Source organism: Podarcis melisellensis, assembly GCF_964234715.1.
Source record: "Podarcis melisellensis genome assembly, chromosome: 9".
Taxonomy (NCBI): Eukaryota; Metazoa; Chordata; class Lepidosauria; order Squamata; family Lacertidae; genus Podarcis; species Podarcis melisellensis.
The window spans coordinates 32,235,398-32,261,706 of NC_138541.1; the positions used below are offsets into that span (position 1 = coordinate 32,235,398).

At 46.9% G+C, this 26,309-nt stretch overlaps 1 protein-coding gene and 2 long non-coding RNA genes across 11 annotated transcripts in view; 2 read left to right on the forward strand and 1 right to left on the reverse strand.

The window, feature by feature from the left end:
- The window catches only part of LOC309378264, a 134,693-nt gene extending 129,922 nt beyond the window's left edge, over nucleotides 1–4,771 (forward strand). Inside the window, exon 4 of the long non-coding RNA XR_014171969.1 lies at nucleotides 4,711–4,771. This is a non-coding gene — a long non-coding RNA (uncharacterized lncRNA). The remainder of the gene's footprint in view (nucleotides 1–4,710) is intronic.
- On the reverse strand, nucleotides 1,522–8,949 carry LOC309378253. Its single transcript, XR_014171956.1, has 4 exons — nucleotides 8,717–8,949; nucleotides 3,430–3,658; nucleotides 2,967–2,999; nucleotides 1,522–2,789 (listed from the first exon to the last, which is right to left on the reverse strand). It is a non-coding gene; the product is annotated as an uncharacterized lncRNA (long non-coding RNA).
- A 4,446-nt stretch (nucleotides 8,950–13,395) lies between these two features.
- The window catches only part of PCDH10 (protocadherin 10), a 53,885-nt gene continuing 40,971 nt past the window's right edge, over nucleotides 13,396–26,309 (forward strand). For all 9 annotated transcript variants that reach the window (XM_081925963.1, XM_081925964.1, XM_081925965.1 and 6 more), the window contains exons 1-3: nucleotides 13,396–16,982; nucleotides 19,207–19,265; nucleotides 19,896–20,002. In XM_081925963.1, the coding sequence (XP_081782089.1) occupies nucleotides 14,325–16,982; nucleotides 19,207–19,265; nucleotides 19,896–20,002 (2,824 nt within the window). In that variant the 5' untranslated portion in view covers nucleotides 13,396–14,324. The remainder of the gene's footprint in view (nucleotides 16,983–19,206; nucleotides 19,266–19,895; nucleotides 20,003–26,309) is intronic.

A 26,309-nucleotide genomic window follows, 5' to 3' on the forward strand; every position in this document is an offset into this window, starting at 1 on the left:
ACACACATGATTGTGCACTCTCACACACTCCCCTGTTTGGAGAAAGATAAGCATCATTAACTTCATTGAACTAACATTTAAGCTGTAGCATGGAATTAAGGTTTCTTCTCCAGTCCTATTTTGAGAGTCTCCCTGTGTATACAGAGTTCACAAGCAGGACCAGACAAGGTGTTTTATTACCTGAAATAAAGGACGAGAGGGTGTCTCATCCCCCAGTTGATATACAGAAGCCAACTGGGCTGGCTGTTGAATCTTACTTTAATGCTGAAGCCAGGGCAGTGTCCTTCATCATTCCCAGGGGAAGAAAGCTAGCTTAAGCCATGTATGTCTTTCAGCACCTCACTGCCACTGCCCTGTGCTCAGCACTGGCTGGCTGAGACAGCCACCTTGCTCTTTCTAATGGTAGGGCTTGCCTTGCCACTAAAGCAGGAGATAGACCATGAACCTAAACTACCAAAATTTGAACCTAACAGTGTTTCTGACTAGGCCACAATAGTAAGGACAAGAAATGTACCATCTTGGGTAAATCAGATTGAAATAATTGCTTGTAGTTTCTGGAGTACAAGGGCATTATTCATACAGGAACTATTTACAGGATGTGTAGAGAAGAGAGAGAGAAAAGGCAGATATCTGGTATCAACATGTTGGGAAAGAGAACCAAAAAATAGCTCAGGTTTAGTGGTGGAGTTAAACTGGACAAAGAGGCTACAAGCAAGAGCTGGCTAGATTACTAGACAAACTGTCTCCTTATGTGGTTTAAAGTAACACATGGACTCATTAGAAGTTCAAGAGAAGAAAATCTATTTGCTCTTCTTGAACACATCCCACTTATGAAACAAGTGTTATATCATTCCACTTCCTATAATTGTGACAGGGTTTAGGGCAAGACGTTAAGGAATCAGAGGTGGAGGGGGATTTTTTGTAAGTTGAAACACTTACCCCAAACCAGTATTAAATTATGTGACTATGGGTTAGGGCCAGATCTATCAAAAGCCAATGTGAGACTTTTGCCTCAGGTGGCTGATGGGGAGAGGAGCAGAGCAATGGAGTCCCCTACCCTGGGTCACTCACCACTGGCCAGCTGCCAGTGACACCGTTTTTCCGTCTGGACCCACATGTTGCCTCCTGATGTCAGGAGGCAGTGGGCAGATGTGCTTGATAGGACACTTCCCCAATCATCCTAATGGACACAGTCTCAAGTACAGACAAGTTTGACATCAACCCACCCTGTGCTATATACCATAGAGTTCCTTACAATGGACTGAGCTGTGCAGTCTGAATAAGCCTATTTATGCAGAAGTAAACTTCATACAGGTCAATGAGGCCTACTTCCTTGGAAGACTGCAGAGGAATGTAGATTTCCATTTTTTTTCTTTTTGTCTCATCACTGGCAATTAAGAACACTTTAGGAGAATAGGTGGTAACAGATGTAGTTAACCTTTTCCATCTCATACAATTAACCTTAAATTTGGCCTTCCAGGTAATTTCCTGTTCAGTCGGTCCACAAGGTTTGAACCAAGGTGTTTGTTTGTTTGCCTAAGCCCACCCAATCACCCTACCCCATCAGCAAAATGTAGACTGAGCTGTTAGACATGAAGGCAACTTCTTAAAATATGGCAACAGCTTGTTCTTCTTATTTACAATCCTAATCACATCATTGATTTTGGTAATCTTTCCTGCACTAAGAGCAGTTATTAATCCTCTTGAAACAGGACCAGGGTGTTTGTTTGTTTGTTTTGTAAGCCTAGATAATTAAAATTAAGCTGAGTAATGACACCCTAGAGATTTCTCTTAGAACTGCTAGGAAGACCACATCTAATGTTAATGGAGAAACTACAGCGAGAGCAGAATTTCCCATTGTAACTGAGAGCATGTATGCTTCAAAGAGTATTTAGTAAGATTGTAGTTTGAAATCCTTACTTTATGTAGCATGCTATACTGTCAGGTCAGACTAATAAGAGAAACCTAAGAAACATTTACTTATTCAGTCAAATGAATCAGAACCTGTCTTGAACCTAAACGAGTAACAATGTGCAATATTTCTGTAAATTGTAAGGACTGAAAACAAACAACCCCTGATTTGTTGCATGAGTCTGAAATTGAATTGCCATGTTTTTGTGCATCATAGTCACTTGGGGAATTCAAGTAATTTCCTCCTCTGGTCAATATTATTGTGTAACTAAAGAGAAGGTACTAGGGGGAAAGTATTTGCCAGAGCTTTCAAAGTCCAAATTCAAGGATGATTGGTGCAAACTTTATTAGCTTGCTTATGATCCTTCAAGCAGAGAAAGTCTCTGCATTTAGTGATCTTTTGACAGCCAAATAGTTTCAGTATTATAATTTCTTACAATCCAATTTTCACAGTGATTCCGGTCATGTCTGCTTTGCAAAGTTCATAAAAAGAGAAGATCACTGACAGGCTGTTACCCCTAATGCAGTTCCTTGGTTATGCTTAACCAAGAGCATTGTGGTAACAGTATTTGAAACACATTGGAGATTCTAGTAAAATCATTATCATCATCTATGCAGGAGTAAAGTCAGATTGTCCCTGCCTTTATCTGATAGGCATAAATACAGCAGATAAATGGTTTCTAGACATGATAGTTATATATTAGAGGCATGCATACCAGTTCCTGAGAAAGAACAGGAGAGGGTGTCTGTTGGCTTCCCACAGCCATGTGGCTAGCCCCTGCAGAAAACAGGATGCTGGACTAAATAGGCCTTTAATCTGATCTAGTAGAGATAATCTTCTGTCCTTATGTGAAATGTTCTCCATCACACCATCTCCACTACCTGCTTGAATTCAGTGGCGTAGCGTGGGGGGTACGGGGGGGGCAGGCCGCACCGGGCGCAACATCTGGGGGTTAGGGTTAGGGGGTGCAAATCCATGGGTTAGGGGGCGCAATTCCACAGGTTAGGGGGCACAAATTACTTGCCTTGCCCCGGGTGCTGACAACCCACGCTACGCCACTGCTTGAATTTATGCTTCTTCCAAAGCCCTGCCGGAAGAAAGGAGAGCTACAAATTAATACAAATTAAACATGTCTAGGCAACTAATAAACCATTTGAGTACGATTTACTTGTGACCCTTGCCTTTTCTCCACACAAAAGATCTTCATTGGAATAGCTATCTTACAACAAAAGATACACAGATGTAAAATACTGTCTTCCATCCCATTTAAACAAAATCTATTTCAAAATATTTGGGTTAAGCTTAAATCTTTTCGTCTCTCAAGGGCATTGAGGTTTATATCCTTTCACTAATACTAGTCACAATTACAAATTACTATTGTCTTGTCTCGACTCAGAATCAATGATTTAATACAAATTAGATTTTCCCATGAAAGGGATGTGAAAAGTTGATTAAGAGACTGTTCTCTAGCTGCCACAGTGCCACTATTCTTCAGCAAGTTACAACTGCTTTCTCACCATGAAGTGATTTCTGTCCAGTTTGTGTGACATCTCGTTTGCACAGGCTGCTGGGCTTATTTTGATTCAGTCACAAAAAATGGGTTCCATGTGGATATCCTCCAGAAGAAGATTGCCAAAGGGTCATGTTGTAGTTAGAAAATAGTGGTGTGAATTACTTCGTGTTCACACTTAAATCTGTTTGATGCATCCATTCCAGGCACCATAAAGGCAGAGTAACTGCTGACTCCTGAAAAAAGAAAATGGTAAGGTATGAAAAAGTTCTCTCAGCATCATGTATTCAAAGGACTTTTTTCATACAGGGATATATAAATTACTCAAGAATGCTTTCTTCCATGGATTAACCCATTCGTTGAAGTGGGAAAATGCAGTGGTAGATCAATCAATTGCTTTCATTTTTAATACCCCTGAAAATAAAGTCCAAGGTCAAGAGAGATTGTGACATTTTCCACCTGTTGTTCTTCAGATCATTGACAATAATCAGAAAATGATGGATATTTAGGTCTTGCAGACATTGATGATTCCCTGAAAATAAAGGGGAGAGGAAATTCTATTGGCTGGCACACATGTTCCATTACAAAAACAAAGGGTAGTTGAATAACACCGTGTGCTGAAATCATCTTTTCGTGATGCCAAAGTCTTAGATAATTGCAAAGAAAACATTTTTCTGGAGGCAAAGGAGATAAATGATGATCAAGAAGACCAAGGCACTTTACAAGGGAGGGAGGAATCTGTTGCTAATTTTCCATTTCAATCTGAAAGGTGGATTTACCAGCCTGGAACCATTTATTTGCATTTCTAAGTGGCAGCATGGAGCAAAATGTGGTTTTGCAAAAGATTAGTCTTCATTTGTCGAAGTAATTGCTGCCTAAAACGATGACATATGGAGGAGCTGACAGGAACTGTGGCGGTGGGGTCGATTTTCGTCACTTGCCTCAGAAATGAAGAAATAAATAAAATAAAATAGAAAACCTCATTTGGTGCTGGCATTGAGAGAGAGAGAGAGAGAGAGAGAGAGAGAGAGAGAGAGAGAGAGAGAGAGAGAGAGAGGAGAAGGCATATGTGCTGTAAAACTAGGCCTGGACTTCTTATTAATCAATAGCCCCTATTGAAGAGAGCCATGTACAGCCTCGCAGCTGCAACAGTATTATTAGAAAATGATATAGTGAGCATTAGGATGTATAATTCATATTGCCTTCATTTGCTCAGACCATCGTGAAAATCCATAAATCATTTTCTTGTTCATGTATTGCCTAAGTGCAATTTGTCATTTTGCATTAGGGGGCTGCTTCAGATCATCAGTGCTTCTAATTCACTCTTTAAAGCTTAACAAAATGCTGCCCAGCCCTGTCTGACAACTGAGACTATATGAGAATGAAGTGCCCAACCATGGAGCTTGGACAAATAAAGATAAGAGATGCGCAGAATGCCCTTTGCAGTTCCAGAGTCTTCGTGGAACCCGAAGCCTTGTTTATGCATATTACCCTCCTGTGGAACTACATGGAAATGACAGGGAATTGCACAAGACCATAGTTTGGGTGTTTAGGCGCAATGTGCACAAGATTGTGCGACTTCATAAGAAATGCTTATATACGAGAACTTTGTGTGTGAGTTTAAAAACCTATAAGCTTTCCAACCTATCTCCATCACAAATAAAATTCGAATTAAGGTATAATCAGATCTTTCCTATAGAGAATTAGAAAAATAACAATACAGTGGTACCTCGGGTTAAGTACTTAATTCATTCCAGAGGTCCTTAATTCGTTCCAGAGGTCCGTTCTTAACCTGAAACTGTTCTTAACCTGAAGCACCACTTTAGCTAATGGGGCCTCCTGCTGCTGCCGCACCGCCGGAGCACGATCTCTGTTCTTATCCTGAAGCAAAGTTCTTAACCCGAGGTACTAATTTTGGGTTAGCGGAGTCTGTATCCTGAAGCGTATGTAACCTGAAGCGTATGTAACCCGAGGTACCACATGAAGAAGATGCAGATACGGTGACAACAATCTGAAGGACATAATTCACTATAAGCATCTAGAAAAGTACAGTGAAAGATAAAGTGACTCAATTTTCTCTGCCTACAACACCCAGCTTTTTTTTTTTTTAATAAAATAAAAATAAAATCCTACATCCCACAAATTACCCTCTATTCACTTCAGGATGGCAGCTAAGTACTAATGGACAAACATGCTCTCTGGGGACACAATTCCACTGCATTCTTTCATACAGGGTTAAGGAACCCTTTATCAACCTGAAGACAGTGGCGTAGCGTGGGGGTGCAGGGGGGGCCAGCCGCACCAGGCGCAACATCTGGGGGTTAGGGTTAGGGGGCGCAAATCCACGGGTTAGGGGGCACAAATTACTTGCCTTGCCCCGGGTGCTGACAACCCATGCTACGCCACTGCCTGAAGGTCATCTTCTGGCTAACCTACTGGTAGCCACGAGCCTGTGGTAGGTGGCATGAGAGGCAAAAATAGATGGAGAGGGGGTAAACTGTATTTTTTTTAACCTTTCTACACACACACACACACACACACACACCTCTCTATCCAAGGAAACAAGGAAAAGCACATTCAGATTTCAAGGGCAGTTTCCAGCCAGGCGAGGGAGTGTGCGAAACAGGGCTAGTAAGGGGGCTGGTGCAAGTGAGTGTGGCTGATTAGGGCAGGCATAGGCAAACTTGGCCCTTCAGATGTCTTGGGACTACAACTCCCATCATCCCTAGCTAACAGGACCACTGGTCAGGGTCGATGGGAATTGTAGCCTCAAAACATCTGGAGGGCCGCATTCGCCGATGCCTGGAGTAGGGGATGTGGTGTGGGGAGTATCCTTTAAGCCAGACAGAGAGGCTGAGGCCAGGGGCTGAGGTTACTCACCCCTGCATTAATATGGTTTGTCCTTCCTGCCCACATGCCTCTCCCATATTGGCCGCTGTAACTCTCCAGTGGTTTGAATTCATCCCTGAAGGCACACACTTCCATTGTCTCCCATGACAGACAGATGCCAACAACTACAAGATCTATAGCAGGCATAGGCAAACTCAGCCCTCCAGGTGTTTTTGAGACTACAATTCCCATCATCCCTGACCACTGGTCCTGTTAGCTAGGGATGATGGGAGTTGTAGTCCCAAAACATCTGGAGGGCCGAGGTTGAGGAAGCCTGATCTATAGCATACCTGTGAAGGGATTGTGCTTACTATTCTAATTAATTTATCTACCGCTTAGTGCCCAGGTCGCTTCTAAGTTGCTTACAAAACATAAAAAACCAATTGCACTACATCTATAATCATGGGAGAGGTTGGAAGCCTTATAAGAAGCTACCAAAAGAAGAGGGACTGTGAGCAACATCACGGGAGGGACGTTTCTAGGACCAAGGTGAAACTGTGACGCTCCCTTGTTATTTTTGCTATTGCATGCTGCATGTGGTTTAAGTAATCTTGTTATATTTATAGTACTGAAATATGTATTTGTATGTTACTATATTTCCCACTGTTTTACTATGTTCTTAAGAAGTTATTATTTTGCTATGTTATGAAATCATTACTGTTATGTTTTGCTCTGTTATCATGAAATTATTTTGTAGTGTTTGTTTAAAATATATCTTGTTTCTTTATTGTAGCAAGCCACTTTGAACATGATGTGTGTGTGTCTCTCTCTCTGTGTGGAAAAGCGGCATAAAAATAAAATGAACGAATGAATAATACTAACTGGCTGGGAAGTCTGTTCCTTTGTCCTTGGGGAGGGGCTGTGGCTCTGAGATTGTGCACATTGCCTCTGTGCACCCTCAACCTAACAGGGTTGTTGTTGTTTAGTTGTTTAGTCGTGTCCAACTCTTCATGACCCCATGGACCAGAGCACGCCAGGCACTCCTGTCTTCCCCTGCCTCCCGCAGTTTGGTCAGACTCATGTTGGTAGCTTCGAGAACACTGTCCAACCATCTTGTCCTCTGTCGTCCCCTTCTCCTTGTCCATCTTTCCCAACATCAGGGTCTTTTCCAGGGAGTCTTCTCTTCTCATTAGGTGGCCAAAGTATTGGAGTCTCAGCTTCACGATCTGTCCTTCCAGTGAGCACTCAGGGCTGATTTCCTTCAGAATGGATAGGTTTGATCTTCTTGCAGTCCATGGGCCTCTCAAGAGTCTCTTCCAGCACCATAATTCAAAAGCATCAATTCTTCGGCAATCAGCCTTCTTTATGGTTCAGCTCTCAGTTCCATACATCACTACTGAGAAAACCATGGCTTTAACTATACGGACCTTTGTTGGCAAGGTGATGTCTCTGCTGTCTTCCCTGTTAGCAGAGACCTAACAGGGAAGAGGCAATTATAGTGAGGAAGTCTGCAGGAACTCTTTGCCAGGGATGGGGAACCTCCAGATGTTGCTGGACTCCCAGTTCCCATCAGCACCAGCCATGAGCATGCCCAATGGGTCTAGGGCAGTGGTTCCCAACCTTTCTTTTGGCCATGCTCCACCCAAAATCCTGATGCGCTGCCCCCCCCCAACATATAATTCTTATTATTCAAAATTGAACTCCTATTCACTTGGAGGAAGCCTAAAATGCCATTGACTGTTAATAACTCATTCTCAAATTGCCCCCCTTATAAATCAAATTCTCCCCTTGTGGGGCATGTGCCCCACATTGGGAACCATGGGTCTAGGGCGATGGGAGATGCAGCCTCTGGCTCTATGCTGTTGTGAGGTACTCCATTCTGGTCAACGGGCAGTTTGCTTTCCAGGCTTTTTCTTATCTTTTACACTAACATTTCTTATTTTCTTCACCCACATGAATTTCCCCGAAGAGATGCTTGTGTGTTTTCCTTGCCCCTTGTTTATTGGTTAATTATCCTAGTTGGACTGTCTCCCCCAGCCTCTTTCTTCCTTTTTCTTGCTTTGGAAAATGCCTGTTTTTATTATCCCATCTGGATTTCCTATTTTTCCTCAATTGCTCGGAAAAACGCCTCTCGCCAAGCCCCGAGCCATGCCACAATAATAAGAGGATTTAGGAACAGATTGCTTTCAAGTCATGTTAAATCACCACAAGCAGCCATTTATCCAGATGTTAACAAACTGCCCCCCTCCTTCTCCCAAAGGCTGCAGAAGACAGAAAGTCCGTTCTCCACTCCACCTCACCGTTTGGCCAGAACTCTGAAAAGGAACATTTGGGCAGTATTAAAACACACACACACACACACACAGAGAGAGAGAGAGAGAGAGAGAGAGAGAGAGAGAGAGAGAGAGAGAGAGAGAGAGAGAGAGGATCAATCAAGGTAAAATAATAATACTGAAATCAATCACCTAAGACCCAAAAGTGATCCGGACATGTGTGGCGCAGTAACTCTGTTACCCTGGTCTGAAGGAGGCGAGTGAAGCTTAGCAGCACCTCAAGCCTCAGCTGTGATCGGGACGGTAGACTGCCCCTGTTTTTGGAGGGTCGTGCTCTCTCGAGGACGATGCTGCTGAGCCGCCGGGGCGTGGGGTTTACAGTTGTGCTGTGGCCACGACTGCCTTCGAGGGGCACCGCGCTGTTTATAATATACACCACGACGCTTTATAGCCGTCGTTATCCCATCCGTGATGTAACTCCCCTTTCGTCGTAAATCGGCGGGCGCTGCCCGCGAAAGGAAGAAAGGGGACAGGGGGAAGAGTCACGTCCAGGAGAGAGGGAGGGGGCCGGGGGAAGGTGAAGACGCTCAGACAGGGAGACAGAGCCAAGGCAAAGCGATGCTTTTTCTAGCCCAAGGGGACTAAATCGCATGCAGTGCTGCCTCCTCCGTAGAGGAGCCTTTCGCAGCAGTTCTTCGCTGAAGAGGCGAGGCTACAAATACAAATAGGCTCTTTCGAAGAGGGGAGGGTTGTTTGAACTGCTCACACCAAGGGACGGAGGAGCCACACTGCTGCTGCTGCTGCTGCTGCTTGCTACTCACAACTCTTTCGACGAAACGTCACGTCTGCAGCAGTGGCTCGCTCTGGCCGCTAGGAGGAGCCTGCTGCTTACATTTGCCAAGCGCGCGCCACTTCCCCTGCGGAGCTGGAGGAAACTTAAAACGTCGTGGCGGTAGATATCGTGGATTATTTACCACCAGACCCGTCCAATCCATCTCTCGGCGGCGCATCCCGCTTTCCTCTCCTTTTAAGCGTTGGAGTCAACGACACTGAGCTTTCGAGCACGCTTGTGTGCGCGCGCGTGTATACACTGACACACAGGCAGGGGCGGCTCGGGTGTTCTCTTCGGGGCAACAACCAAGGTGCCACAATAAGACAGCGTTTTAAAACCAGGACGGAGGAAACCGGATAAGCATTCGCCACCCAACGCACACGCGCGCCCCTTGCCAGTCCGGAGAGAGGGTGTTGAAATCGACGGCGATTTCTTTCCCGTTAAGTACATAACGGAGGCTGAGGGTTCAGCAGAGTCTCTGATCCGGTGGGGAGGTTCAAATAGGCACCCTGCAGGCTCCCTTCCCACCCCACCAGCCTCTCCGGCTAAGCCACAGGTCCCTTTTCAGCCGGCTCCCCGGTCCCTCCTCCCCTGCTGCCAGCGTGTGACGCTGCCGCGGTTTTCCTTTTGGCTCTGTCTGGCCGCCCGTAAATTTACTGCAGCTGTGAAAGGACTAGCCATTTTGTCTGTCGCTCCCCTCCACCCCCACCCCCTCTCTTTTGCTGGCAGAGAGGCAACCCAGGGTTTTGAATGCTCAGAGACAGGAGGACCCATTCACGTGAAAAGAAGCGGAGGAGGAGGAGGGGGAGGGGGAGAGCAGCCCGCAGTGAAGAGAAGGATGCGCGCAGCTAGGCAGGGGAGGATGCTTGGAAATGGGTGGCTGGCGGCGCTAGGCAGACGAGGCGGGGAAAGGAGGAGAGGGAGACGGCCGTGGCGGCGGCAGCCGTCTTCGCGAAAAGAAAGATTCCCCAGGAGGCTGGGGCGATTTGGAGTCGGAGACGGACTATTATACACGGGGAAGTCATGTACAGATCTAGGGTCATGCCTCATTTACTACCAGCCCCGTCCCCAGTCCAATATTGCCACTGCTCCTCAAATATCCTTTCCGGAATCCTTTCTTGCGCTTTTACACCATCTTGGGCAAATGGACCCTCGGCCCGAATTAATGAGCGGGCTTAGAGCCAAGGCATAAAGCGGCTGCAGATCAAAAGGCTATCCTCCTCCAGAGGACACCAGGTATCCGATAATGTGCTCTATGCTTTGCCAAAGGGCTCGCTTGTACATTTTCAGCCCCAAATTATAATGCATCATAAAGAAAAGCGCCCGTGCGCGCCCGCCTCAGCTCCGCGTCTGCGGCTGGGGACCGAGAAGCCGATTCGAATCGACTTCGAGAGAGATGCCGAACGTTAGAATCCGTGTACACACGGTTCCATTGCCCCCGCCCCCGCATGTGTATTTAGAAAGCAAGGTAGTCCTGGAAGCACTGTGGGAATGGTCTACGGAGGCTGCCGTTCACAAGCCACTTACTCCGGAGCAACCGCATAGCGATCACCCACTTTTAGCCCGAGAGCACTAGTTTCGGTGGCCATTTCCGATTGACTCTGCATTGATTTTAGAGGAAGACGTGAGGGCAACTTGGAGGAATGACTGGTGGGTACATTTCCCATCCTGTGACGTCAAACCATCCCCTGCAATCCTAAACCCCTTGCTTCAGACAGAGGAGCTTCGCTGAAGCACTACCCAGTGTGTAAGCCTATGCACGCCTACTCGCAAGTAAGCTCGTTGAGTTCAATAGGGCTCCCTCCCAGGTAAGGGAAGCGTAGGATTTCAAGCCTATGTTCACCGGAGAATGAGCCCAAGGGCTCGGTGTGGCTTACTTCCGACTAATAGAAGATCGTACTGTAAAAATGACGTGAGAGCATTTAGTTGCTGAGCTGCATTTTGCACTTTGACAGGCCACTTACTACCGCTGGCCCCTCTTCTCTTTGATTCCGCTCCTCAAATGTAATAAATTATGACGCTCTGCGAGTGGGCGTGGGGGGGGGGTTAGACACAACGACCCGGGAACGTCCTTTCCCTACAGCGCGAAGATGCTTTTAGGGAGGCGAGTGGGAGCCTCTCACGGCTCCGTGAAGTTCAAAGATTAACGTGCAACAATAAGGCGCAAAAGCAAGGCAGCGTTGCGCCAAGGGAGCACCTACGTTCAGTTGCTATAGTGCAATTCCTCTGCGTAAAGGAGCCTTTAGTCACTGCGCGAAGACAGGAGAGCCAATCGTAGTAAACAGACTCTGTCCCGCGGGGCGTCGAACGGGGGATTTCACCAGTTCGCTTTTTTTAGCCTCGCTGATCGTAATCTCTTCCACCGTCACTGCCTCCAAAGCACTTTTAAGAAAGCAAAACAGAAATCCCAACTCGGAAAGATGCTCCATTCAACTCGGCAGAACTTCTGAGTATACATGTTTTAGGCTAGAGTCGTCGACAGTGGGAGAAAAAGTTTGGTAGTCCGTCCATTCACAAGTTTCACTCCTCCCACCCCAAGTTTTAGCAAAAGCATGTTGCCCCATAATCTTTTTTCATCAGTAACTAGGGTGGCTGTTAACAAGGTAATGAGCCACAGGAGCCAACTCCTAAGGGGCGAGGGGTCTTTGCACCCCTATAAAATATTCCAGGGTGCCCCCTCAAGTTGATGAGCATTGCCATTCAAATGGGGGGTGCGCGCGCGCGCGCACTGGGTCATGTGATCGATTATGCAGGGTGGAGCTTACCTGGGGGACCCCCAATATTTTATTCAAGTTGGCACCCCTGCTCCCCACTTCTACAATTCTAGCACGGGACACTGGTTATAACCATTTAAGCACCTACATTTAAACTAGGAAACACAGGATAGCCAACGTGATGCCCTCCAGGAGTTAAGGGCTACAGTTTCCATCAGCCTTGCTCACTGGCAAGGCTGGCTGAGGCTGATGGGAGTTGGTGTCCATAACATCCGGAGGGCACCATGTTGGCTACCCTTGTATGTAGTATGATTTTGTAATATGCTTGAATATTGCCTTGCATCGGATAGGCTCTCTAATCCACAATTACTGTTTTTTAAAGCAACAACAAAACCACATCCTATCAGATTCTTGGCTAGACATAGAAACCGAGTCAGACTATTGGTCTAGGATGATCTCTACTGACTGGCGGCTCCTCTTCAGAATTTCAGAGAGGAAACTCCCCCAGCCGGACCTGGGTGCGGTGGGGATTGAACCTGCGACCTTCTGCTCTGCCCTGCCACTGAGCCATAGCGGGTACGATGTTCATAGTAGCATAGGTGGCCTGTGGATAAATTCGTTCACCATATATTGTTATTCAGTGTCATCATCACTCTGCGAGCGCTTGCTTTGTGAAATCGATTAGAAGATAAATGCTTGCTGTTAAGGACCCCCCCCCAAAAAAGCCACAGCAGGCAGTTGGTGGAAACTCCAAGTGGCTCTCCATTGCGTGTCAAAGACGATTCGGCAAAGGAAAATCAAACCGCGGGGAAAAGAAAAATAAGTAAGGGAAATGTATGTCAAGTTTTCCTTGTTGGCGATGCTTTCCAGAGCAGAAAGGTACCGAAATAGGCAAAGGCGAAAGGGAAAGTCGGCAGCAGGTGGAAATTCCATCTCCACGGAGCAGCTTGTTTATTAGCGTCATGGTTTGCATTGATGACGAGAGGTGATCTCCTCGCTTAGGAGCCGCGACAAGGGAATAGTAACTTTCCGAGGCAGAGATTCCCCGGCAAGCGCCTCGGGAGCGGCAGGGCTCTTCTCTCTGCCTGAGACCGGCGCGCACGCGCGCCCTCGCGCCGAGTCGACTGGAGCGCAGGGTTCTCCCGGGCTCCCTCCCTCCTTCCCCCTCCTCCTCCCCCTCCCTCTTTGCTCCGTGACGACAGCTGCTGGACGTGCGGCACATCCAATGGGCTGCCGCCCTGGGGCTGTGACGGCGAGGCGATTGGTTGGCAGGAGCAGGTCGCTGCGCAAAAACAGAAGAGCCGAGCGCTCCGAGCTCAGAAACTGCCAGCCGAGATCGCGGGAGCTGGAGCTCGGGACGGGAGGCGGGCGGGCGAGCTAGCGCGAGGAGCTGCAGTAGCAGCAGCAGCAGCACTGCTTAGTGAATGTGCTTGCAAGCCAGCGAGAAAGAGGCAAAGCAGCTGAGGAGGAGACGGCGGAAAGAAACTGAGCGCAAAGGCATGCAAGGAAGAGCTGGAGATTTAAGAGCATCTCAGCAAAGCCCCGGAGAAATTCAGGGAATTTAAAGTTTGGGGCTGCCGCTTTTCTCCCCATCCTTCCGCTGGCTGTCATATTTTTGTGTCTCTCTTTAAAAAAATGTTTTGAGAGCGAGAGAGAGGACCTTCCCCGTCTCTCATGCTTTTTTCTTCATCGGAAGGGGGCATGCCCATCGCTTCTTCCCGCAGCCTTCCGCGCTCCCGCTCCGACCAGGAAGCCCAACGGAGGACAATCTTGAAACCGACCAGTTCCTCGGGATTTGCCGTGGCTACCGCTGCCTCCAGCGCCTTTCCGGCTGCCGCGGTGCAGTGCCAGGACTCTGGGAATAAATTAAAGCGGGCTCCTGTGTCTATATAGCCACCTACCTATTGCCTCCAGTTGGTCATTTCTTGCGAAGATCACCGATGAGGTGGGAGCTCGGCTTGGCTCCCTCCCGTGCCCATCTTGGGTGATATTTCTCCTCTCCCCCCCAGCTACCCCCACCTCAATTTTTAAATTTATTTTAAAGGAAGGGGATGGGGGAGGAAAGAGAACATGAAGGGAAAGGAATCATAAATCCTTTCTAAAGCTCCCATCAATCTCTGGCGCTCCCTCCCCACCCTCCCTCCCCGCACAGACACGGTGTTTCTCGAAGGAGGAGGGTTTTTTTTTTTTTCCTGGAGAAGGGGGAAGTGTTAGCGTCGGAGAGGGGGGGGAAATCTCTTTTCCCCTTTTGGAGATGGTCGTGCTATTCGTCTTTGCCTTAATCTGGATGGTGGAGGGAGCCCTTTCGCAGCTTCACTACACGGTGCAGGAGGAGCAAGAGCATGGCACTTTCGTGGGGAATATCGCCGAAGATCTGGGCTTGGACATTACAAAACTTTCCGCTCGCCGCTTCCAGACGGTGCCCAATTCGCGGAGCCCTTACCTGGACCTCAACCTGGAGACCGGGGTGCTGTACGTGAACGAGAAGATCGACCGCGAGCAGATCTGCAAGCAGAGCCCGTCGTGCCAGCTGCACCTCGAGGTCTTCCTGGAGAACCCGCTGGAACTCTTCCGCGTCGAGATCGAAGTGCTGGACATCAACGACAACCCGCCCGCCTTCCCGGAGCCCGACCTGACGGTGGAGATCTCGGAGAGCGCCACGCCAGGCACCCGCTTCCCCTTGGAGAGCGCCTTCGACCCGGACGTGGGCACCAACTCGCTGCGCACCTACGAGATTACCCCCAATGGCTACTTCTCGCTGGACGTGCAGACGCAGCCCGACGGCAACCGCTTCGCTGAGCTGGTGCTCTCCAAGCCGCTGGACCGCGAGCAGCAGGCTGTACACCGCTACGTGCTGACGGCCGTAGATGGCGGGCAGCCCCAGCAGCGCACGGGAACAGCCCTGCTCACCATCCGCGTGCTGGACTCCAACGACAACGTGCCCGCCTTCGAGCAGCCCGTCTACACGGTCGCCCTGCCCGAGAACTCGCCGCCGGGCACGCTGGTGCTGCAGCTCAACGCCAGCGACCCGGACGAGGGCCAGAATGGCGAGATCATCTACTCTTTCAGCAGCCACATCTCGGCCCGTGCGCGAGAGCTCTTCGGCATTTCGCCGCGCACGGGTCGCCTCGAGGTGAACGGAGAGCTGGACTTCGAGGAGAGCAGCGTGTACCAGGTGTACGTGCAAGCCAAGGACCTGGGCCCCAACGCCGTGCCCGCCCACTGCAAAGTGCTGGTGCGGGTGCTCGACGCCAACGACAACGCGCCCGAGATCAGCTTCTCCACCGTCAAGGAGGCCGTGAGCGAGGCCGCCGCGCCGGGCACCGTGGTGGCTCTGTTTAGCGTGTCCGACCGCGACTCTGAGGAGAACGGGCAAGTGCAGTGCGAGTTGCTGCAGGGCGACGCGCCTTTCCGTCTGAAGAGCTCCTTCAAGAACTACTACACCATCGTCACCGAAGGACCCCTGGACCGCGAGCAGCCCGGCGGAGACGCCTACACGCTGACGGTGGTAGCCCGGGACCTGGGCGAGCCGGCGCTGAGCACCAGCAAGTCCATCCAGGTGCGCATCAGCGACGTGAACGACAACGCGCCGCGCTTCTCGCAGCCCGTCTACCAGGTGTACGTGAGTGAGAACAACGTGCCTGGCGCGTACATCTACGCCGTGAGCGCCACCGACCGCGACCAGGGCGCCAACGCGCAGCTGGCCTACTCCATCCTTGACAGCCAGATCCAGGGCATGTCGGTGTTCACCTACGTGTCCATCAACTCCGAGAACGGCTTCCTGTACGCCTTGCGCTCCTTCGACTACGAGCAGCTCAAGGAGTTCAGCTTCCAGGTGGAAGCCCGCGACGCGGCGGGCGGAGGCGGAGGACCCGACGACCCCGACGTCGAGCAAGCTCTGGCCGGCAACGCGACGGTCAACATCGTAGTGGTGGACCAGAACGACAACGCGCCCGCCATCGTCAGCCCGCTGCCCGGGCGCAATGGCACGCCGGCGCGGGAGGTGCTTCCCCGCGGCGCCGAGCCGGGCTACCTGGTGACCCGCGTGGCGGCCGTGGACGCGGACGATGGCGAGAACGCGCGCCTCACCTACAGCATCGCGCGCGGCAACGAGGCCAGCCTGTTCCGCATGGACTGGCGCACCGGCGAGCTGCGCACCGCGCGCAAGGTGCCTGCCAAGCGCGACGCGCAGCGGCCCTACGAGCTGGTCATCGAGGTTCGCGACCACGGGCAGCCGCCGCTCTCCTCCACCGCCGCCCTGCACGTGGTCTTGGTGGACAGCGCCGTGGAGAGGCAGGGCGCGGGCGCGGGAGGCGGCGGAGGCGGCGCAGGGGCCGGCGGGGGGCTGGGTCCCGGGGGCGCTGGGGGCCCCGGAGGAGAGCACCGGCCCAGCCGCTCGGGGGGCGGCGCCGGCGGCGAGACATCCCTGGACCTGACGCTGATCCTCATCATCGCGCTGGGCTCGGTCTCCTTCATCTTCCTGCTGGCCATGATCGTGCTGGCCGTGCGCTGCCAGAAGGAGAAGAAGCTCAACATCTACACGTGCCTGGCCAGCGACTGCTGCCTCAGCTGCTGCTGCTGCTGCCCTTGCTGCAGCCGCCAAGCGCGGGCGCGCAAGAAGAAGCTCAGCAAGTCCGATATCATGCTCGTGCAGAGCTCCAACGTTCCCAGCAACCCGGCCCAGGTGCCCGTCGAGGAGTCAGCCAGCTTCGGCTCCCACCACCACAACCAGAACTACTGCTACCAGGTCTGCCTCACCCCCGAGTCGGCCAAGACCGACCTGATGTTCCTCAAGCCCTGCAGCCCTTCCCGCAGCACCGACGCCGAGCACAACCCTTGCGGGGCCATCGTCACGGGATACACCGACCAGCAGCCCGACATCATCTCCAATGGCAGTATATTGTCCAGCGAGGTAAGGCGTCTGGCTGCCCTCGGGGCTTCTCACAACCTCAGGAGCCACTTCTACAAGGGCAGTACTCCCCCTCTCCCTTTGCTGTAGCCCTCACTATCTTTTGCTAGACTTACAACAGGCCTGCCTTTCCTCCCTGGAACTGCAGGGGGCACATGTTGTTCTCCATACCCATTTTCCCCTCACAACAACCTTTAGAGGTAGACCAGGCTGAATGATGGTCACCAAACCAGCTTCTTGGGCAAGAAGAGTTTTAAATCTAGGTCTCACCTGCTCCTAGTCTGACACCCTATTATATCTGACTGGCTCTTGAGCTGTAACAGTTACCAGCTATCAGTGTTGGAACCTGATGCGCTTAAATCAGGTGGAAGTTCCAAGGTGGTCAAGTGAAGAGTAAACAAATATTTACTCATAAGTAAGTCCCATTGCCTTCTAGGGGGCTTACTCCTGAGCAGCTGCACACAGAAATCTCACTTAACTGGTTGCATATTTTTCTCTAATTATTAATGTTACTACTGGTATTACTACTGGTATTAAGTGTTACTAGCATTGACTTGCCTTATAATCTCCCTGCTCAAATGCTTACAGGTCTCCAGACTGTCATTTATTAATTGGCACTATCAACCTGCTGCTCAGTTCACTTCTCTTAAGTGGGCTGTAGATTACTACTACAGTTGTGGCAAGTAGTAGCAGATGAGTAGTCAGCTGATTTATGCCCTCTCTCCAGCAACGCATGCGTTTCCAGCCACTGTACTGCCATCAAACTGCAGTGCAGCTTTCCTTCATCTGCACCATCTCTAATTCCTTCACTGTTATGTAGGCTGTAATGATGTGCAGCTACCTGAGGAAAAGCTCAACTGAACATAAGGGGACTTACTTTTGTATAGACTTGTAGACATGCCTTGTCCACCTCCCCCCCCTCTCTCACACACCCCTCCTAAATATCCATCTTGCTCCATCCTGATGCAGGGCAGGCTACTTGGACAGCTCTGTGTGTTTTGAGGCACCTTTTGGTTTCAGCCAGTAAGTAGCTTCTTTTCAGAGGCAGAAGCAATTGTGCACTGGGGAGCATCTTAGAAATGGTTGCAACCAAGCGCCCACACTATGTGCATTTGAATGAAGCTAGCCTAGCTTCTTCCTTTTCTGTATCAAAGCAACACAGCCCTGGGTCAGCTGCCAGTTTTTATTTTCCCTCAGTGCAGACCAATCCATGCATGTCAGGGAATTTTTTTGCTGTTCGTTTGGTCCTTTAGTTATTTTATTACTCCTTTCAGGAACAGCAAATCTGAAATAGTTTCTGTAATGATGCTTCTATTCAATGCAGTAAAGTTTTTTTGTGTGTGTGTGTTTTAATTAAAAAGCTGCCATTTACATCTCAAAGTGCCTGCCTGTATGATTAAGGTTGTGGGGGGGGGAGTGGGGGGGTTTCTTGTGGTTATGAACATCTAACTATCAGGCAGCAGTTTTAATTAATTCAAGAATTAAGGACTTATTAATTAACTTTTCATGACTCTAGCAGAGTGGTTCCATATGAAGCATTTTTTGTTATAAAAGAACCATCTCAAAAGAATGCAACTGAAAGCTTCTATCAAAGCTTAACATTCTGCCACATTATGCATGTTTTGTGTTACCCTGGTGTGTAAAGAATTTTTGCAGATCACATAATCTGGACTTAACATTCTTCGATTAAAATGTGGTCTGCTGGGTATTTAATTGAGTGTATACTCTCTGTGTCTATTACTGAGAGAAAACAGTGTTTTGCACCTTGGAGAAGCCAATGAAGAATTTTTGCTAATATTTGAAAAATTGTTCTTCTAGAACTTACGAAGAAATATTCTCCTTGTTCATCTTTTTTTAAATAAATAAATAAATTTGTATTTCTTCTTTCCATATGCTGCAATGAAATACACAGTGGTGTTCAAATTGTAGGTTTATTATTCAGAATAAGTAGTACTTCATTTGACATTTTTCACCCATTGCTATTCAGTATAGGCATGGAATTCAAGAGTAATCTTTGTTTATTTGCCTTAGGGCTAATATTTCAGTCCTTGCCAATGTAAGGGAAGTAAGGAACTCATATACACCAGTGATACTTGTTTCTTGGGTATTATATGGCTTAACTATAATGCACTTATAGATCCATTATAATAATTATAGATACATAAACTGGTTTTGCCTGCAAAAAACACACTGGGAGTTCAATTATTTTTTCTAATTATTTTTCTAGACTAAACACCAGCGTGCAGAGCTCAGTTATCTAGTTGATAGACCACGGCGGGTAAACAGGTAGGACCTCCTGATTTCCTAAATTATGGCCCTAATTTTGCACAACCTGAGATGTATTTCAGCAAGTATGAAGGAGGACGTGGAAATGTGTTTACTGCAGATGTCGAATAATAGCTGGGGAATATAAAAATGAATTTGTTCAGACAGGAACATTAAGCAAAATAAATCGGCCCTGAATGAACACCTTTGAATTATGGCTTTTGGTGGGTCTTGCAGAGATTACCTGAAAAGAGAGTGGAATCTCATTTTGTGCTGGTCTGAAACGTGCCTCAAATACTTATGAGCCTCTCTTCAAGAACTGGCATATAGTATTGACTTCTCTGTGCAGAAATTAGCTTCCCAGTTTAAGCAAATTCAGCCAAATTATTCATAGCAACTCTGTAGCACAGGCAGTGTAATAATGGCTACTGACTGTCCAGATGGATTATTAATGCCTGGAAGTACAAGTTTTGTTTCTGATGGAAAGAGCTTCTCAGCAACAGCAACAGCAGCAACAGCAACATCAGTGCTGTGAGCGGGAGGTCTGGCTGAGTGCAGCTCCACATGTGGCCATGTGATGGCAGAAGAATGTTTTATGACTTTCCCTTTTTCCTGGGTGTTCAAATATTAAGCGCTTTTTTATGTTTCTAGTTCTGCATTCCAGGAAGCAGACATAGTAAGCTCTAAGGACAGTGGTCATGGAGACAGTGAGCAAGGAGACAGCGATCATGACGCCACTAATCGAGGTCAATCCTCTGGTAAGTCTGATAAGGGGGAATCTAAATATTTGATCTTTTAATAAGCGAGGCAGCAAGGGCAATTACAGATAGATAAATAAATAATAGGCCTGAAAGTAATGGGATACAGAGTGTTTGTTGTCTTTTTCTACAGATGCATGGATGGGTTTTAAGAGTGTTCCATTTAATACATATTTATGTGTGTGTGATTTTTAAAAACACACACACCACAACCTTGGCTTGCTCTTGAGAGCTACAGAGTTTTGGTATGTTAATCTGTGTGGTGGACTTTCCTTGCCTATTAGAGGTACAGAGGTACTGACGCATTTGGGACCAGGCAGAAAAAGATCTTCTGAAAAGCTGTTGAGAAGATTTCAAAGCAGTTTGCAGCATCAACTGGATAGCTGGCTTTGTTGAGTGATGCACAAGGAGTGTGCCCCTAGGGGTTTGAATGAGAAAGAGCGAGGCAGCAAAAGAGTCATGATTGAATGGCAGCTGGATGGTGAAGGTTTGTGTGTGCGTGTGTGTGTGATGATCAGTAGCTTCTCACAGGGCATTTTGAATATGTGATGCCTTGCACTTGCAGGATGCTACTTTCTATCTCGTTTACCTGGCTTTTATAAGCCAATAAGTGGGCTGCATCTAATTGTGATACTTGGATTCATGATTGTGTGGTACATAGTGATTTGCTCTTCACCGGCTTCTGGATGAATAGAGAGCATAGTCTTGTGGTGGATCTGCTTCCACTAGTTTGAGAGGAGCAAGGATTCTTTTGGCATTTACATGGCTGTTATGCACACCCTACAGTATTCCGTGTCAGCTGTTTCTGAATTGTCATCAGCTAAGGTCTTGGAATCCAATCTTTGTATTAATAACGGCTAAGTCACAAAGGTTCAAGGGGTCTCCTGTTGGTTGTTACAGCCACACCTTTCAAGGTGATCCTCTGAGGAAGTGTGTATGTCTCTCTTGCTAGAACAGCCTTCCTCAGCTGGATCCCTTCCAAATGTTCTGGACTACATCTCCCATGAGCACCAGCCAGTGCTGGCTAGAGCTGATGGGAGCTGTAGCCCAAACCATCTGGAGAGAGGACATGAAGGTGAATCCCACCCTACTCAATTTCCTCAGAAGCACTGAGAGACGGAGTGGAGGCTTGCTGGTTGGTTTTTCAGCCCTTTGCTCTTCCAAGTGTATTGTTTCTTTTGCTATGAGAAGCCTCGGCACGTTGTAAGAAGGGGTTGGGTGGGGGGAGAGAGGAAAGCCTGTTCAAGGGCTGCTTTATATTACTGCAAGTCATTAATATGCAGACCTAATGAGACTTGAGGAAAGCCAAGAGCCTCTGAGCTCCCTGCTCCTTGCAGGGCTTCATGCTTAGTGAACAGAGCATCTATTTTGTGTCTGGGAACCTGACAACAAACCAGCTCTTGCCAGAAGTTTACATTGGAACACAGAGCCGCTCTCTCTCCCCCGCCCTTCTTTTCTCTCTCTATATCTGGCATATGGTTCCCGCTACCCCGACTTCCAGATATATGCATTTTAGGCTCCTTCCTCCTCCAAGCTACCCCTAGTTGCTTCATTTCAGAGGCAGCAGTATTCAAGCATGATAAAACCCCCCTTTGCCCTCATCTCCCTGTCTGCTTCCTCCCCACCCCCTCCCAACACACATTTTATTGCGGTACTCATCTCTCTGAACATTTCAATCAGTTTATTCTCTCAACATAATGAACCATAATAACCAAATAGGAGAGAAAAGAATAAACATCTGTACAAAGGCCTGGAATGGAGAGGCAGAATGCGGGAATATAATCATCATAATGCACATCAAGCAAAAAGCCATTTTAGTTGAGAAGCATCTACCAGTGTACTACACTTAGCTTTTTGTTGTTGCTGTTCTCTGTGTGTTTTTAATGGATTATCTGAAATTAGGGTATTTATGATGACCTGAGACTTTTTATCTGTTCTTGCATTGCCCTAATGCATTGATGCTATTTATTTCACAACGTAGGGTCCAAACTTTAAAGGCTTCATTTTGTTTTAATCTAGTTATTTGTGATTTCAACACCAAAGCCCAACAAGCTAAAATGCTTGAATTTAAACCAATTCTGATCCATTTACTTAAAAAAAACGCATGGTCTGTGGTATTCTTGACTTGTAGACTTGCCTGTTAAATTACAGGCTTGCGCAAATAAAGTGGAGAGGAATAAATTATATTGAACAATTTCTTTTGAGTCTAATTAGATTTAACATTTCGAATTGAAACTTTGACTTAAGTTAATAATTGAAATAACCAGTTTTGAGAAATTACTGCTAGGCATTTATGGCTATCGCTTTGCATAAGGATTTTTGCGGTATACTGACACTGTGTGAATCCATATTCATGGAGTGTCCTGGAATATCTCACCTTACTCCTGTGACTTTGGGATACATATATTAAGCTCTTTGATAAATGCAAGACTTCCATTTTCTTCACATAGGTCACGTTTTCCCTAGCACCCTTTCTAACAAGTGGATCCTGCTTTCACTCTCACTCCCGTCCATTTTGCCTGGTTTATTCTATGAAAGAGAGGGAACGAGTTTTCTTTGAACTTCAGTAGCTAACAACGATCTAGAGGAGTGTTCAAGGGCACTATATATTTTCTCTCTCTCTCTCTCTCTCTCTCTCTCTCACACACACACACACACACATGAATGAAAAACAACAAAATTAAACTGCATTAAAGAAGGCTCTATATATGATGCAGCCAAATAGTAATATATAAATAAATGAATTAAGTTAAGTGTTTCAGCCTCCAACTTCATCAGTATTCTAAATATAAAAAAAATAAGAGGCTAAGGCTGGAATACTTAACTATCCCCGTCTTCTTATCCACTTACTTACATATACAGGTGTGTGTGCTTGCATTATTTAATTATGGATGCAGAAGTTGTTCTATCCATAGCAAATGACCACAATGTCTTTCTAATCCCCGCTTCCACTTTTGCTTTTAAAAATAGTTCATTTTCACTCTACATGTCTCCTAATGCTGCTCTCTTGCTTCACAGTTTGCTTGTTTTCCTGATTCTGTTTAGTTTCATCTCATTCCAGAAGTGCTTGCATAATAGCACTGCATCAGTGATCTAAAACTGCTAATAAATGAAGTCACCTGGAAATTAAGGGGGAAAAATACATAAACCCTCAAGCCCTTTTCGTTTATGCCCTGTGTTTAGCATCAGGTAGAAGAAAATGCTGTAGTGTTCACTTTAGAGATGTCAGGTGTTTGTGGCAAGCTTGGAGAAAATGGTCCTTAGGGTTATGCCAGCAGGGATGCCTAGCAACCATGGACCTGGTGTGAATCCTGTCTCTTGCATGGTGAATTCACTAGATAGCCTTAGGCAAGCCATTCACAGCATCTAACTCCTCATCTTCAAATAAGCACACAGTATACTTAGGTACACCCGTAGGATTGCTGTAAGTGTTGCAGCTCGATAATCCTTGTGAAGTGCTGGAAACATTGGGAAATAATATACAGATATTAAAGGTTGTATACAGTTGGTGTCCTGCAGTTGATGGAAGGCAGTTAGTGGACCAGAGAGGGAGTTGATTCCCACTATAGCTCCCTGTGTTCCCAGATCTTATCCATAGGGCCCACCAAAACCCTGAAGCAGATTTGGAGAGAAATGGGGGCCAAAAATTACCTCCTTCCCCATTCCACGGACAGATGCCTTCTGTTAGCTGATACCAAATGGTATCCTTAGAATACCACCCTTAGAATGTGCTATATACAGCTACTATATATACCTAGATTTCCCCTTTTTCATTAAGTGTTTCAGCACAATAACCCATTACCTAATGCAACTAAGCTTAACAGTGGCGTCCTATAGATGTATAGTCATTGAGTTAAATGGAGCTTGCTTCCAGATAAGTGGGTCTATGATTGCCTCCTTAGTACATGTAATTGAAGGAATCCCATATTATTTCCCTATGTAGAAAGGGAAAGCGGGTTGGAACAACCTCCCTATGAAGCCAGGCTACAAAGTTTGGGGCTTTTAAATATAGTGGGAGCAGGGGGGGGGGGAGTCAGCAAGGGACATGATTTCGTGGTATCAAATTATTTTTGGTGGTAAGAAAGTGGATAAAAGTTTTTCTCACTCTTCTATACTGCTGGAACCCAGTCCCCTTCAACAAACCTGAATTTTGGAATACAGTGGTACCTCAGGTTAAGTACTTAATTTGTTCCGGAGGTCTGTTCTTAACCTGAAATTGTTCTTAACCTGAAGCACCACTTTAGCTAATGGGGCCTCCTGCTGCCGCTGCTGCCACTGCTGCACGATTTCTGTTCTCATCCTGAAGCAAAGTTCTTAACCCGAGGTAATATTTCTGGGTTAGCGGAGTCTGTAACCAAAAGCGTATGTAACCTGAAGCGTATGTAACCCAAGGTACCACTGCACAGTACTTGGGAAGGACAAAAGGAAGCACTTCTTCACACATCCCATAGTTGAATGATGGCATGTGCTACTGCAAGTTGTAGTGATGGTCACCAATCTGGCTTTGGACAGCTTGAAAAGGGAGGAATTTGCAGAGGATAAGGCTATTAGTCATATTCAAGGAGGGTGCCAACAACAAGGAAGATAAGACTGTCAGTGACTTATTGCCACTTGTTCTACTGAACACCAGTTGCTAGGGATCATGTGTAGGAGAGTGCTGTTTGGTTGTATTTAAGTATTTAAGTAGACTCAGTGAAATTAATGAGTCTAACTTAGTTATAGCCATTAACTTGAATGGGTCTATGTTGAGTAGGACTACCATCTTCCCAGTGTGTTTATGTTCTGCTTATGGGCTTCCTATAGACATCTGGTGAACCACTATGAGAACAGAGTGTGTCATCCAGCAGGGCTTCTCTTATTTTCTTACTTTCTGTTTATACTGCCTGAATTTCCATCCCTCTGTGTTGAATTACAGATTGTAAAGTCACTGGACATGGCTTTGCCTTCTTGTACTCTGTAAAGCATCATGGACACCGATGGCTTTATACCAGTACAACATAATATTATATGTATTTTGTTTCCTGAAAGATGGAATGGTATATGATCTAAACAAAAGAGTCCAATTCCCTGCTGCAACTCACTGAAGTATTGTGGACTCGTTATTTGATTGAGATCAATTACAGCTCAGGCAAATCGTTGGACTGTTCAGTATATTCCCCACATAAATGTTTTTATTGGGGTTTTAGAGGGGGGAGGAATCTCAAGAGTCTAAAATAAAAAGTAAAAAAAACACACCAACCCAACAGGAGGAGTACAACAAAAGGAGAGAGAGGGTTGGAGGGGGGGGGGGAGACCCCAAAGTCAACAAATGAATCCTCATGCCGTAATTTTAGTGTAGACAATAAATTTGGCACAAAGTAAGGTTGCTAGATTGTGACTTCAGGTGATATAATTGTTGTAGCTTTTGGCAGGATGTGCTCCATTAAATAAACACTTTCTGCATGTAGAATTATCTCCTGAAGATAAATCTTTTTAGGAGTGCATTTAGTGGTGTATGTATGCCTCTTGGTGTATGTGTGTGCTTTTTTTAATCCATGAGTAATTAAGTTCTTGGCTTCTCTTCTGAGACTTCCAGCATAGGTGCTAAGTACCACTCTCTGTGTTTGTTTGCATTTATGCTGTGTGATATGAGCACCTGTCTGCCAGGACTTGGACCTCAGCCACCACCTCATTGCATCTAGATGTTCACGAAATAAACATACAAAAAGTACGCTGACTTGAGAAGGCTAGATTTTTCATAGGGAAAGAAAAAGGCAAGGGATCTTCTCAAACTTGAACATAGTTACAGTACAGAATTTTTTTAAAAAATTGACTTGGGTTGTAGACAAAATTTATGGCTTTGCTTTTGGGCACAGATCTGAATGAAACAGGGATAGAGTGACTGTCCAGTGTGTGATTGGCTGTACTGCAAGGATTTATGTTTAGTTTTTGTTTTTAAATCTTTGCTTGCATCTGAACATCTTAAGGGAATTGCCATTAAAAAGCCAACGACCAAGGTGTGTGTGTTTAATTTAGCAGGATTCTCTTGTCAAGGGATTTAAGGAACAATTCTTAGCTGCTTAGATAAGAACCAACAGGGTTCAATTCTAGGAACTGGAAAGAGAATTGCATTGCTGTTACTGTGTGGAGAATGAGAAATGAAAATGCCAAAATTCCAAAGGAGCATAGATAGATATTTCTTATTTTTCATCCCAGGTTGTTCCTTGATTTGAATATCATTTTGGTGCTTTTATTTTCTGGGAAGACTTTTGTATCTGTTAGTTGTTTCCCTGTAGATGCTATCCTTAAGATTGTTCACAATCCACTG